This window comes from Ischnura elegans, chromosome 2 (genome assembly GCF_921293095.1).
Source record: "Ischnura elegans chromosome 2, ioIscEleg1.1, whole genome shotgun sequence".
Taxonomy (NCBI): Eukaryota; Metazoa; Arthropoda; class Insecta; order Odonata; family Coenagrionidae; genus Ischnura; species Ischnura elegans.
In genome coordinates, this window is record NC_060247.1 from 75,853,802 (window position 1) to 75,868,752 (window position 14,951).

At 42.3% G+C, this 14,951-nt stretch overlaps 1 protein-coding gene across 6 annotated transcripts in view; it reads right to left on the reverse strand.

Annotated features, from left to right (window-relative positions):
- The window catches only part of LOC124153980 (fasciclin-3), a 278,922-nt gene extending 267,387 nt beyond the window's left edge, over positions 1-11,535 (reverse strand). For all 6 annotated transcript variants that reach the window (XM_046527437.1, XM_046527440.1, XM_046527439.1 and 3 more), the window contains exon 1: positions 11,221-11,535. In XM_046527437.1, the coding sequence (XP_046383393.1) occupies positions 11,221-11,272 (52 nt within the window). In that variant the 5' untranslated portion in view covers positions 11,273-11,535. The remainder of the gene's footprint in view (positions 1-11,220) is intronic.
- Positions 11,536-14,951: the final 3,416 nt, after the last annotated feature.

The window sequence follows — 14,951 nt, forward strand, 5'->3', positions numbered from 1 at the left end:
TTCCGATTTCATGAATGGGTTCCTAAATTCCGATCATATTAAAAATATTTTCCTGGAAATAATGTTTCGTATATTCTTACTTTGCATCCATAATATTGCGTAAAGTTCCGAGATTAAGATGGCACAATATCGTTTAAAAGTTGTCTCTATATGTGACCTAGCCTAACTAAAACGATTTATAAGATATGAGGATCTAAGCTCTTCCGCCTTGAATACAAAAGGTTCATGGAAATTCTCGAAAAAGCCGCAACTTTCTTAGGTTACGGCTGTTCGAAACTTTTCCTTACACCACTCCTATTAAAGGCCGCATGGCTCAGATCCCAATATTTTGTGACTTATGACTCTATGCCTTTCCAGTCAAGAGAGCTTGGCAAATTCATCCAATAAGTTACGGATTTTAGGATAGGCTAACAACAATTTAACACCATTAGCTGCTCCAAAATACAATAAAATATAATGTCACAGATAATACCACGTGCAATGAAAAATGAATGGGCTTCCGCGAAAATAAAAAATAAAGACAGAACGATTAATGAAGGAAATTGGGTTACGCGCCACCGCCGGCGGAATGAGACGCCAATGGGCGAGCCGCCTGACCTTCCCGCACCACGCAACTGGCGTTGACGCCTCATCTGACAGCATCAGCACGCTTCCGCAGCTATATTCGTTTATCGATCCGCAAGTCACACGCAGGGGAGGCGGCGCCAATCAACCTCGTAACACCACGTCATGACGGTCGTTTACCTCGGCGGAAATAATGTAAATTCTCCTGATATTTTTTTCTCTCTTAATACCCTCGCCTTCATGCCCCAGGTCAAAAAAACAACAATCGGGCTGGAGTGAAATTAATACCGCAAAGAACCGGGGCGCGGAACAACCGAAAACGGATCCCTGGAGCTGGAGCGAGCACACACGACGGAGAAGACGACGAAAAAACCTGGAACTGGAACAAGCTGATTCCAGCCGGGGGAATATTGGAAACTCGGAAACACAATGGGTCTCCTTCTGCTGAATGGAGAACGCAATAAGAGTGGAAGCACAGACTCCCCTCTCTCTCTAAGCACCAGGGAAAACTGTACCGTCTGGGAGTCCTCTTAAGTTATTACTCATTTTTATTTTTTTCTCCGCGAAAATCCGCATACGAAAAGTAACGTCGAACTCGGAGTATATTTCCCATATTCTCTCTTTCGAAAACGATTGTTAATGCGCAAATCGAGCGGAGTCGATGGCCAACGGAATCCATATACGCTGATTGATCAAGACAATCGCCTTCGGGAGCGTAATTCATGGGAAGAGATTAATGGAAAGTGTCCCGCGAAGAAGATGTCATTACCCCGAATCTCGACCACCGCCCGATCGGAAAAAGACAACGATACTCGGTGAATGGCGAAGAGAGTGGACGTTGCACGATCTTCTTCGCTTTCAGCTCGGTAGGTAGGTTCAGCAAGATCATCGTCCGCCAGACAAACCTTACCCAGGGCACTCCATTCAGTCGCGAAAATATTAAAAACACACAAAGGACTAAGGTTCCTTTTGGCATGACTTACAATCGTTTCCATGCATTAGAAGCAGCAAAGTCGCCGAGACATAGGGAGGTGAGGAAAAATACTCAATGGGTAGGGGTATAAAGAATATATTTCAATGCGAGAGATTAAACTCCTTCATAGAAGTCGATTGAGTAGAGTTGCGGAGTAGATTGGTCAGAAATAATAGGAATATCTACAAAGAACGACTTAAACGCCATGTTTATGAACATTCCAATTTGTCCCTGCTCGTTGTTCTATCTGTGCTCGATAAAAATAATCAAAATTCATACGTTTTTTTTGTTTCAAATTGAACCTATAGTAAATACATTGCTGCATACTCTCAAATAAGTATAAAGTAGAATATTAAATTAGGATGACAAGGGGTCTCTAATATCTGCAACGAAGAATTATCAAAAGCATGAGGAGATAAGTGAATAGCGCATACAAGAGCTATGACGAACTTAGTTGGATGCGAATTTAACTCACTCTTCAACCCCGGATATTGGAAACTCGAAGGAGGAGAGTGAATGAGCAACAAAATTTTCCAAACTCATTGACTCCGTAGCCCTGCCAATTTCCGCGGCTATCATGTGCAAACCTCAGGTTCAAATAAAACGGTAAAAAAAATCCGGAACTACCTGAACGGATAAGGATATGACGAAGAAGGCATGAAACACCAAAATAGCAAGATGTTTGACCTGATCGACGCTAGAACGCAAGATACTCGAGGCTGCTGCCAGATTGGAAGAGGGAGGAAGCTACCCAAGTGTTTTTTTCGACAGCCATGGATTATGGGATGTTTGAAGCAACAAGATGAACTTAATCATCCTATACATTTTGCCACTGAAATCACAATTCTTCATACTTCATAGAACGAGCCCAAGACATGAAGATCTTACGAAGACAATAAAGGACAAGTAGAACGGCAAAGAAAATGGATACATGGATCTGGTTATATGATGTAAAACTGTACGCGTTTCATTACCAGCTGACCGGAGCGAAAGAGGAGCTGCGTTAAACTAATCTTTGAATTATTAATTTTTTATGATCATGATGTTCGACTTCAAATGAATTAAAGTAAAGAATCTTTGTCGGTGGAAAGGCCAAATTTACAGGTCGATGTGGAAATTACATAATGTGATCCACGTCAGCAAATTTCGTAGCTAAAAGATTATAGAATGGAAAAAGACACAATATTTGCGAAAGCCAAAGAGTATCTTAAAATTAAAATCCGGCTTTACCGGTTTATCTAATTGTTGGCAAAGTGCGCGCAATTTACCCATGATAGAGCAACTTTACAAGTACAGCTTCTTTGGTGAGGATATATAACGGTTTTGGAATTTTCAGTAATTTATGGGGCATTCGTCTGAGATATATTTTCATAGGCTCTCATCCGGGAGCATACCTTAATTTTCTTTCTTAGGATTTTACGAGAGGAGGCACTTGATAGAAGCACCTTCCCTAACAGAAACAAAAAACTCCCATCTATTGTTCCTGTCGTTCTGACGCAGCTGGCTTAGTCAGCAGATGATGTCTGCCTCAACTATGTACTTTCGGAAGAGGTCTTAATCACTTAACCTATCGGAAAAATGACGCAAGGCTGCGCGAGATGAGAAAACAATTTTCCCGATGAGAAATAAAGGCGACAAACTCGACGAGATGGAAACGCAACAGACAAAGATTTTTGAGGATGGAGACGAAAACACCGAACTTCCGAAGTCGCTGGAAAATGTATGAAATGGATTTCTGACCTTTGACATCTCAACAGATAAGCGTGGGTGGTTCCGCGAAAGTGGAGACAGATACGGCGCGAAATTCTACTATACCCGATTTCGAAGAATGGAACTCGGAATCTATTTCCTCAGGCAAACCTCCTTCCGAGAAAAGCAATAAGGACTAAAAACAAAAGCTGAAAATAAAATTCATTACGAAATCGAAAAAGAATGGAACCTCCATCCGGCCTCCCTGAGAGAGGAGGAAGTATCAATCACGTGACATTTCAAATTAATAAACATGACACCGGAAAAGTCATTAAGAGAGATAACTCGATTCCAAGGGCATCGAACATAACGTTATCACCTCATATTTCCGAGAAATATTGCCACAACGTAATCTAGAACCACGCAACAGTACGATCTCGTCTTTAACGGGAACACATAAGAATAGCACGTCGTGATTACGCAAAAAAACTGGATGTGTTTCGTGGAAACAAAATACTCGCAATTGCGCTGGAAGCGAAATAGCGTAAAATAATCTCAAACAAAAGACAAGAGGATTTTCCATTCATACAGAGAAGACTTTCTCACTCGGATCTAGAAAATTCTTGAACTTTTAAGCTTTAGTAGTTTCTCTCGCAATAAAGACGACTCCAGCTTGCTTTGAGCGAAAAAAAATATATCTCAAGGAAAGCTGCAGATGGCACAGCGTGTCCGAGAAGTCCCGCGTTTGCAAAACCGCGCGTTGCTCCCCCACGTAGGCGTTCCCCCACGGCAAAAGCAAACAAACCCCCCGGGCTCTGAGGAATTTTGTTTTTCCGCGTCACCAAACTACTAGGATTGTTTTTAGACTTATAAGGAAGCTTCCACTCCAAGCGTCCGTCGGTGTAAGAGGAAGAGCATTAAAATTTCACGTTCCTGTTAATTAAGTGAATCAATTTAAAAAATGTCTCCCCTACATGTGAATAGATGGGACGAATAACAGATTATCTCTTGGAGCAGGGATTAAAAAAATAAGAGATTCTTAATTCACCAGGTCTTGTGTTATTTATAAATAAGATATTGCAGTATACCACAAAATGGCGTGAAAAAATTGATGAATTTCTTATCAAAAACTATATTATAATATATAATTCCCCCATATTCTACATAGTGGTTCAAGATCTTACTGAAAATTCCTAACGTCACTAAACCTACTGTTTCCGAATGAAATCCGAAGATTAAAGCGTGATGGAGTGGAATTTATTTTCCACATTGAAATAAATACTTACAATTTTCCACGATTATAACATTTCCTAAGACTTACGTTTCAAAGTTAATACGTCACCTTGAAGATGATTTAGTAACATTGAAACCTAAGTCGTAATAAATTTTATAATCGCGGAAAATTGAAAGTATTTATTTCAAGAACTGTTTCAGGGTTTACCTTGCCAAGTTTTCCTGGAAATAATACCCACCCAAGCATATTTCAATGGTTTAATAAAATTGACGGCCAGAGGTCCGGCTATTTTCCACTGTCTTTACGACAAACAAAGATGAGATGCAATCCGGACATCTCCGAGATTGTTTGCCAATCGTGAACTTTAGAGATAAAAAGGTTATTTAAAAATAAGATTCCTTTCATCGCGAAAATCATTAAGCTTCAACGTTCCAAAAGAAAATTAATCCATCTTGGATATACATCCGAGTTTAATGAGATTTTTTAAATATCACTTTGACCTTTGGCATAAAATCCGGCTATAATTGCTTGCCGTCCGTAAAGGTAAAACTCTGATCATAAAGGAGGTAGCATTTCATGCCGAGAATCGTTCATTAAACACTCGCCCAAAGCAAGCAATACTGATAACAAGGGCACGATTCGACGCCGTCACTTCTGGCCCAAGAGGAGATTGAAGAGCTTCTACAAATAGTAGGTATGGCGGGGATACTAAACAAATACTAACGATAAAAAACTCATACCCAGTTAATGCGAACGATGTATCCAAGGCAAAACAATGCGATCACCCACTTAGGCTCATTTTAAATTAAAGCTTTAAAAAAATGAGAATAAACAAATTAAGCTTCTTCACCACCAAACTTCGTAAATTTTCCATCTTATTAGAAATACTATAAGTCCCACTGTTTTATCTACCAGAAGCAAATAATTATACACAGGGGGACAACATCGATTCAATAGTTTCCTGAGGTCAAATCCCTTAATTACAGAAAAAAGTAGGTTAACACTCAATACATTATTGAAAAACTAATTAAGAATGCAATTTAGATTTATTACAATAGTATTTGATAGATTTTTCATGCAATTGCTACACATACGCGCCCTTACTCTATTGGTGAGGAAAAAAGGGTATAAACCGTACCCACTGATCCACGAGAATCCTACTTGAGCCAAAAGAGCATTCATTCAGATGAGGGTTTTCTGGAAATGGGGCGAAATATTCCACGCTGAAAGTGGCACACTTTGACCTTTAGCGCTATCGACGGAACTCAAATGAGGTCGAGACCGTCGCCATTGGTCCATGCCGAGGATCCCGAATCCAAAAACTCGGCGATTACAACAATGCCACGGAGAAATTTGGCACAAAGACATATCCCCAAGCATCCGAAAGACAGAAAATCAATACGAAGGGGTTACAGCAAAAACACTCCTCTAAATACGCCTCCTGATTTGAGAAAGCAGCTAACGAGAAAGATCCTACTATATACGTATAAATATTTCTCCTCTTCGGGAGGATAAATCACTCCATTAAGTCCTCAGGGTAAGAGAAGGATCTTAATCGAGAATCCCCGAACGCAAATTCGTCGCGGGATATTGCACTGGGAGCGAGTTCAGGGGTACGGTACGAGGGGAGGGGGTTCATAGAGGGGAAGGGAGGGAACGGAGAGGGCGCTGGCTGTGTTTACGTAACCCCCGGACCGAAACGAGGCCAAAATCAGGGTGTAATGACCAGTGCACAAAAAAATATATAGAAAAAATAATAAGGTCGCTCCCTCTCCGAGCTCAGGGTATATGGGATTCACGTCGATGGAGCCAGGACGACTCCGGGGGCACGCCGGCCAAAAATATCTCCGGGAGGTGCACGGAAGATTTATCCGGGAGGCACGGCCTCACGGAACATTTTGCGCGTCCCCGGGAAAAAGCGAGATTCCGACCGACGGACGGAGAAAAATCTTCGCGCCGACTCCGGGGAGGCGTTCCGACATGTTTTTCTCTTTCCCCATCTCCGCCGCTCCGGACTCGACTGAATGGTTTGACCGCATCGGCGCAGGCGCAGGGATATCCCAGGACCACAACACCGCCCTGCTTTCCACCACCTCCCGATGACTCACTTTCGGCATTAATGTCACGCTTGTATCCGAGAGAGAGAGAGAGAGAGGAGGTTGAGGAAAAAAAAGAGCAGAGCATTCGACGAGCATCCCGAGCACGACGTTATTGACATCCGCGAACGCGGGGGAGGAGTAGAAGGACCCGAGGGAAGTGGTGGTGGTGTTAGCGGGGAGAGGTTTTCTTCACCAGCGATTTCCATCTCGGGTGGTGCTGGCGAACAAGACGCGAGCTCTCCTTGTAAGACACCCCCCTCCCTTCACCCCTTCCCGCCCCCTAACATCGTCAGTCCTGAGTCGGTTAGGAGGCTTTTCGTATGTACCCGGAGCCTTGGCCTCTCTCTCCCCCCCACCCCCTACCCCTCTCAGCAGGAGGAAGACTCGTAACTAGGCGTAACTTATGCAGCAATCTATGGACCCGTTCACAACAAAATAACTCATCCAGGCCTATGAATGCAATACTGTACCAATTAAAAAGCATTACATGCATCAATCGTGCAATGGATTCAACAGGACTTTCAATATTTCATATGCCAGCCGAGAGGCATCACTATTTTCCTTGTTACGGGTACATTGTAGGAGAATGATGAGTTTTACGCGCCTAATAACTATTCGAAGTGGATTCACGGCGCATTAAGCTATTGTGAAATGGCAGCAGCTCTTCTCAAGTTCTTACTTGATAGTTATGCAAAGTTGTTGCATTTTTCACTTTTCCCAGAAAAGAACAACCGCAAACATGAAGAAACTGAATTTTATTTACCAACACCATTAATTGCTATTCCAAATTCAATTTTGCCAAATGAACTTCTGTAAGTAGTCTAGACCCCAAAAATACGATATTACAGTGCGGCTAGGTATTGTTAAAATCCAACTATAAGTATAGATTTTTTCGTATTTATTGGGTTTATTCCCCTGTTCCATGCCAATTCCGTTACATTCCCATTACAGTTTCAAATCCTTTTCAACTCTATGTACTGATTTGAAAACTTTTCGTTTTACTGCCTCAACGGTTATTACCTTCGACTTCTCCCTCCATCACGATATCCATGAATGCCTTTGTTTTGACAAGGGAGTGCCAAACCCCGTGCGTCCCTCTCCGCCGATGGGCGGAGCTATGAGAGGACAGAACATTTTTTCAAGTAAGGCATATACTTACACGCACTATTAAATAATGTTTCTATTGCTATTTCTCTATCTGGGGAAAATTTCGGGCTAAAACAAACGCCCAGCGAAAAATATCCTCTCTCTATGGATAAAGACTTCTGACGTACAAAAATAGGTTTCAAAGCATCAACGACCAACCCTATAGTTACACCTTGTCCTCTTCCAAAAATCCAGAGGAAGCAATGAGTACAAAATTTGCATGAATAATGAGAAGGTCAAACGGAGAAACGAAAGGTCAAAGCCTATCTCTAAAATAAAACACTTTTTCGAGATAAATTAGAGAGCCTCACAATATAATGTAAAACTGTCGACAACTCGACGGGTCTTAATGGTGTCATGTGCCTAGAATGTATCCAAATCTCTAGCTGACCTCGTATGCGGCTTGTAACCACAAAGGTCGCGGGATCGAACCCCGCCATGGTTGGTTTCTATTAACCAAGACACGGATGCGTGTTATTGTCCTACTTTCCAAGGGTAAGAAAAGACCCAATAGTTTTCTAATTTCTCTAGTCAAATAAAAAGGCATTTTTATTAATCACCCCAATTCCACAACTAAAACTCCGAACTTCAAAATGAAATGCTAAGCCTAATCTGTCGAAATAAACTCAAATCCAACCAAATGACCTCAAATCGTCGGGCAACCTCACTGTCAAGAAACCGTCCTATCTGGGCTCCTCTCCCAGCATCCACACCTCTCCTTCATGGATTCCCCAGCAAAGCGCCAGGCCTTGGGAGGGAGCGAGAAAAACAAGAGCAGAGGAAAAAGGACGAACAGTGCGCATGAGCAGCCTGACAGCCCTTCAAAAGGGGGCCATACTCACACAGACATGGCAGTGCGTGGGGAACCACACGACTCTTCCGAAAAAAAAGAATTAAACCTTTTTTCTCAACCCTCTCCTCATCTTATTTTACGTCTACGTATAAAAGTACATATATGTATATATATTTTTTATGTGCACGGCACAAACATTCCCTCGACGATGAAAAATTGATGAAACCACTTCTTTCTTTCACACCCTTGGCTCCATGAAAAACCATCCCGAAACGAGAAGAAAAAATATCACACGCGACCCCTCCCAGCTCGAAAAGAAAGGACTTGAAGACCTCACCCTCCACGGTATTATCGTCCCCTCCGATCTGTGTCACGTAGATGCGGCCGGCAGTGACACAGTCACCTGCTCGCGGCTCCAAAACTGGTGCACAACCACCTCCACCCTCCAACCCCTCCCCCGCCCGTTCCCCTTTCTCTCTCCAGCATCCTCCAGCCTCCCTCCATCGGCCTCTCCTCAACCCCACCTCCTTTCCCCGCTCCGCCCCAACCTCTATGACCACGATTAAGATCGATAAGTGTGACAAGTCGTGGGCGAATGGCGAATATCGCGCGCACTGGGATGCACACACATTAAACGTGAGCGCAGTCTAGAGAGAGAGAGAGAGGGTGAGAAAAATGATCGAATGCGAATTATGGTAAAATGGGAAAAAATGAGCTTCACGAAATCAAAGAAAATTTGTGTCACACGATTCCCTGGAAAAAAGACGAGGTATAAAATTTGCGGCGGAGGCTGCTAGTTCTAGGAATTCCACTGAAAAAAAGCAGTGGTCATGAGGTTTGTAATCTCACTTGAGAAGTTTAGTTTAATTATAATTGTTCCATCAATGTGACTCCGATATATAAATTTCATCATCATCATCATTACAGCACAACAATCCTAAGATTGGTTTGACGCAGCTCTCCATTTCTCTTTCCTATCTGCTAGCCTTTTCATAGCGAGGTATAAATATAAATTTATCTATCAAAATTGTGTAAAGCATATAACATCCAGGAGTAGTTAAAGAAATCGCCAGTATCCGATGTATCAAAAGGTGCTCGCGATAAAGAGAGAAAAAATTGCCTTCAGGGCACAGATTCATGACGTATTGCGAGAGAAGGAAATTCCGCTCTGCTTCCGTGCGTAGTGGAAAAAAAGGGAGAGGCTGAAATTCCGTCAAGCTACGATGAATCAATGTGTCAAATAAAATTAAAGAAATGCCCGTGAGAACGTGAACACTGTAACCCATGAACGCATACGAAGCAAACAGAGAAATAAGGTATCTTGCCAAAAGTCATGATTCATGGTGATAAAATTATATGAAGTTTGAGATAAGGAAACTTAAAACCATGTGACCTTGTTCGGCCCAAAGAAAAGATTCTGAAAATAAAGTGAAAAACAAGCAAGCGCGACTGCACTAAACTACACGCCAGTGCATATGGGACAGCGAGATAGACGAGATACCTTATCTGGGGTAATCACGGATGACGATAGTAACACAATAAGTCCCAGTAACGAGGGCAAATATACAAACACGAAAACTCAGGAAAAAGAGTATATATTTAAAAAATGAAAGAAAACCACGCGCGGGCTCAACCTCACGAAATGGAAAGACGCCTAGGAGGTAGCGTAGGCTAGGTGGAGCATCATAATAACACGGCAGTGGATGGTCGGGCAATTTCACCACCCCGAGCCAACCACCTTGACGATGCTGAGCGGGGAAGAAAGAGGTCCTGGAGTGGCGAGGCAGCAGAAGCAGGAAGATTCGGGGAGGATGAGGGTGAAAAACAAGGCCTTGAGGAGGTGGCTGAAGGAGGAGGGAAGGTTCGGAGAAGAGATGGAGAGAGAGAGGTGAAAGGGATGCGGGGGGGGGGAGGACTCTTCGGTTGGAGGGGAAGGGAAGAGAGGGGCGGGCACGATTGAATAGAGGAGTGGGTGGGTAGAGGAAGGGTTTTTTTTTCAAGATGTAGGGATGACGGTCAAGTGGGTGAGTGTAAGAATGGATGGGAAAAGATCGAGATTAAGTGCGAAGGGTTTTCATTCCAACCTACCAAGGGGAAGGTCTTCTCTGCTCTGAGTGAGAGAAAAGAGAGGAGGACTGATGATGAGTCGTGCCCGCGATCGGTGATGGCATTCGGAGAACCGTGGAGGTATTGTGGAACGCCAACCCCAGAGGGTAGGTGCCTTTGTGTTTTGCGCGTTATGGGCGGGGACGAGAGGGTAGGCAACCCGGGGGAGCGGGGGAGGTGAAGGGCGACGTGAACGCAAGCAGCACCGAAGACGCGGAAGCATGGTGACAACGAAGGAATCTATACGGATCGCGGCTGATTCACGCACAAAAAAATCGAGGCATTACGAATCTCCGGGATGTTGTAAAAATTAAAGATGAACAAATTAAAAAAAAGCGCGTCCCGCCAGAAAGTTAACTGACTGATGATCCGCCCCAATATTTTTAAAGACACCATTTACCCTGAATATGAACCAAAAACAAGTTTAAAACATTGGGAATACTTCAATTGAATCAAATCCTGGGTCGCAGCATCCACGGATAAAACGAACTGACAAAGAAAGCGCGTTCGCGGGTGCAAGGTGGTTCCCGTCCCAACCTATGTGACAGCACTCGAGAACCGTTCAAGCTCGTAAATACCGTTTCCCTGAAAGGATATTAAGCTGTAAATAACTTACCGGTTAAAGAAGCAAGCATCACCGCCGCTAGGACGGCTGAACACCCCGCCATCTCTCTACCGGGCCTGGCGACTTGAAGACGTCGCCTTGTTTGTAACGGTAGTGGAGATTGTGTCGCTCTGAAGACGCACACCTACAGAACCCTAGGATATTCCTTAGGCTTCTTCACACCAATGCCGGTGCAACTGTTCACAATTACCGTGTTTGCACTACAATGAGCACCTACGCAGGTCTAACAACTCCACAGATTATCATCGACTAACCCACCAAAGGTATCAGACTACATCCAACTGTCGCTTTCTCCGTCCCGCCCGAGTGGCGCTTTAGTAGCTTGTGGTGGGCGCGCACACTACGTGGACAGTTGCGCGCGCAGCGGCAAAATCGTGAAAGATAATGCGCGCGTTTTTAAGGCTTGAAATCTCGGAGTAAGCTTGAAAAGAAAATAAACACACAATAACTTTCACGTTGACGAAAGAAGGGGCCAGCTTGTTAATTAGTGAGCACGATATTTTAAATATAGTCGATTTTTGTAATTACTTTCAATCCATTTGCAAGCGAAATGTTAATTTGAATAATTTAGTCATAAATAGAGATAAATGAAAGTTATCCACATGAATTTTAATTTCAATGGGACTACTGCATGAATATTTTTCATGGCTCGTAAAGTAATCATAATATTTAAAATAAAAATTTTGGATTACTTATTAGTTTCTTATGGTAATATATGAAGAAAAAAAGATATGTAAACCAGCATTAGGACTGAGGTGTAACCATAGCTCTCTTCAATAGGGCGAAGGTATGCGTCATTTATGGGAGCAAATTAGAAAAATGGGGATCATTTTTTTTCTTCCGAGATGTTTCATCACATTGCTGAAGTTGAAAAGATATCGCATCTTGGAAAAAAGGCATGTGTTTTGGATGTGACAAATATTTCTCATCCTGATCCATGTAAATGGGTATACTCTCCAGGAAGAGAAACTTTTCGCCAAACAGAGTGCACAATTAAAAAAATTAATTACATAGTCATGTGGTTAACTGATGGCCTCTACTCAAAGGTCTAATATTTTAAAAGGTCTAACATATTTTATTTTCAAAATATTTTGCTCTCCCCTCAGAGAAGCGTTCAAGACAGCTGCTTCCAAGGTGGGTGATGCTGGTTTCCCATGATGGTGCACTACACTTGCCATCACCACAAAGCCTTAACACCCAACACTGGACAAATTTCCTACATTTGAGTTTTCCTTTGAGACCTTCAACACCCTTTTGATTGTCCCCTAACAGTGACGTAACTAAGAATATGCTTTGGAGGGGGGGGGGGGATAGGACGGCCTGGGGTGGCGACCCACCTCCCAAGTGGCCCGGGAAAATTATTGGAAAATAGCATGCCTGGAAATAAATTTGACATCGTTTTGACACTAAAAATTTAACTTTAAGTAGATGAAGTTATTATTAGTCAAAACTAAACAATAGTTATGAATATTTCTTAAAATTTCTCTGAGGCTTTAGGGGGGGATATACCGCCTCATCCCCCACATGGTTATGCCACTGTCACCTAAGAATCTAGCCTAAAAATCAGCCATGAATTATATCTACTCAAGGGAAAACAATAGTTTCCTGTGGTGCTTGAATAAGCAACCTTAGGAATGAGTCCAACTTCAACTCGACATCTAGGCCAACTCCTACCAGAAAGGTCAAGAAATATAGATTCAGATGATAATGGAACATAGATCATATAGAAAGGTTCCTTTTGTAGTTGACATAGCCATCATATCAGACAAACTAACACATTATTAATCAGTGACAATGTGAGTGCAATTTGATGACTGATAGGGAGGAAAAAATACATATATTTAAATGAAAAACCGAACATAATACATGAAGATAGATTGTTTATCTATCTTAGGACCTGTGCTATGACTCCTTTACGCATCATATGGTTGGTGCCAAGGGGTAGTAGAGAGGGAGATAGAGGTCAATCTCACAAAATCGGAAAAAAAACCTGCATGTATGAGGGGATTTGAAGTGAAGCTGGGTTGTATTTTTGGTTGACATGCAGTGATGCCGACTCCATGGGGTCTGAGCCCCCTCAAAAATTCGTTATGGGGTTGAGGAAAAAAATGTGTCAGGCTTGTCCCTTTTCCCTGGAATGTCCAGTTATCGAGAGTCAAGTTTTCAGGGGTTCTAATGCTGATCATATGACTCATCTAAAATGCTTTAAAACTCACTATTTATAAAATTTTCTGGGGCAAGACCCCCAGTATGGGCCCCCCCAATATTTTTTAAACTCGGCACCCTTGTTAACATGTAGTCGTTAATTTTGAAGTTAATTAATAGTTAATGCTGCTGATAAAAATACTTTATCCATTGGTGTTGTTAATGCAGCTCTGAATGGCACCAGTGGCACACCAAGTGGTGTCCTCAGAAACTAGAGTTGCAACACCTTGAAAGAGGGCCTCCCACCAAAATGGGCCCCAGGCCACCCACATCATATATCCCGGCCCTGCCTCCACCGACTGTCAATAGCTTCGCATCCATCCTGACAATACCCCTGCCCATGTAGGACTTGTAGGTCAAGATCTATTTGAATCCAACATTATTTTGACAGAAAAACTTCCACATTACATAGCATAGACTTTCTCATTTGAAGTATGAATGTATACATTTTGCTACAATCATGGAAGAAACACTTTAATCCTAAGAGAATACTCATAGCATCTCTATTTCTTTCCCAATAAAACAGATGTGCTCGTAGATAAATTGGGCGAGGTAGAGCATCTTGGAAAGCATTTTTCAAATTGTAATTAAGTCAGGTGGATGGTGCCTTTCCTAACTTGCAGCAAAGTGGCTCGTGCTTGGTCTCACTGGTTAACATAAGATAAGGTTTACTCTCCAGAGCATTTCTTCCATTTGCTCTACGTATGTCTGAGTAACTTTACTCAGTGCCTAAGCATGTTTTTTTTACACCTTTTTGCTCCTAAATTGAATCCCGAATACTTAGCTTTAGACTCAATACTGCCATTATGTATACTTACACTAATCATGGGATAGTTTAAACCACATTTCACATAACGTGTAGCTGTTTGATTATAAAGCACCCACATTTATCATGCATTAATAAATTTCATGAATCTCTTACACTAATCAAGGATATATTTCCCATGGATTTTTAGAAACAAGAGTATTTAGGGAGGTCCTTGAAAAGAAAAACAAATTTTGCAGAGACCAAAGATATGCCATTAGTCAATTCTGGCTTCCAGTCATTTCTGGAAACAAAAGGACCTATTCCCCACTGCTACATTAACCCATCTCACATCTCCATCCCCTGAAGATTTAAATCATTGATGCCCACAAGCGATTATCATTAGGTCTCCAGAAGCTAAGACAAAACTGTTGGTACATAGATATTTTATAATGTGATGCAGGAGATTCATTGCGCATAAATTAATGAAGCACTCCATTAATACCACAGCCTCTGAAAGATTAGCAAAATAGGTAACTTAAAAATTTGGAAGAAAAAGTGGGGGCATTAGGCTGTGGTGGTTATTGCTTTGAGGTGGGGGGGGGGGGTTGAGGGATCATTAGTTTTCATGGCACCTTGGTGGTATACAATACTGCTCAGTGATAATGATTATTTATGGCTTTAAAATATTCATCAATTCTTTTAAAACATTGCTTATTAACCCTTTCCAGACTGTGGAGTTCTCGCCTTAGCATGACTGCTGGACTGAACC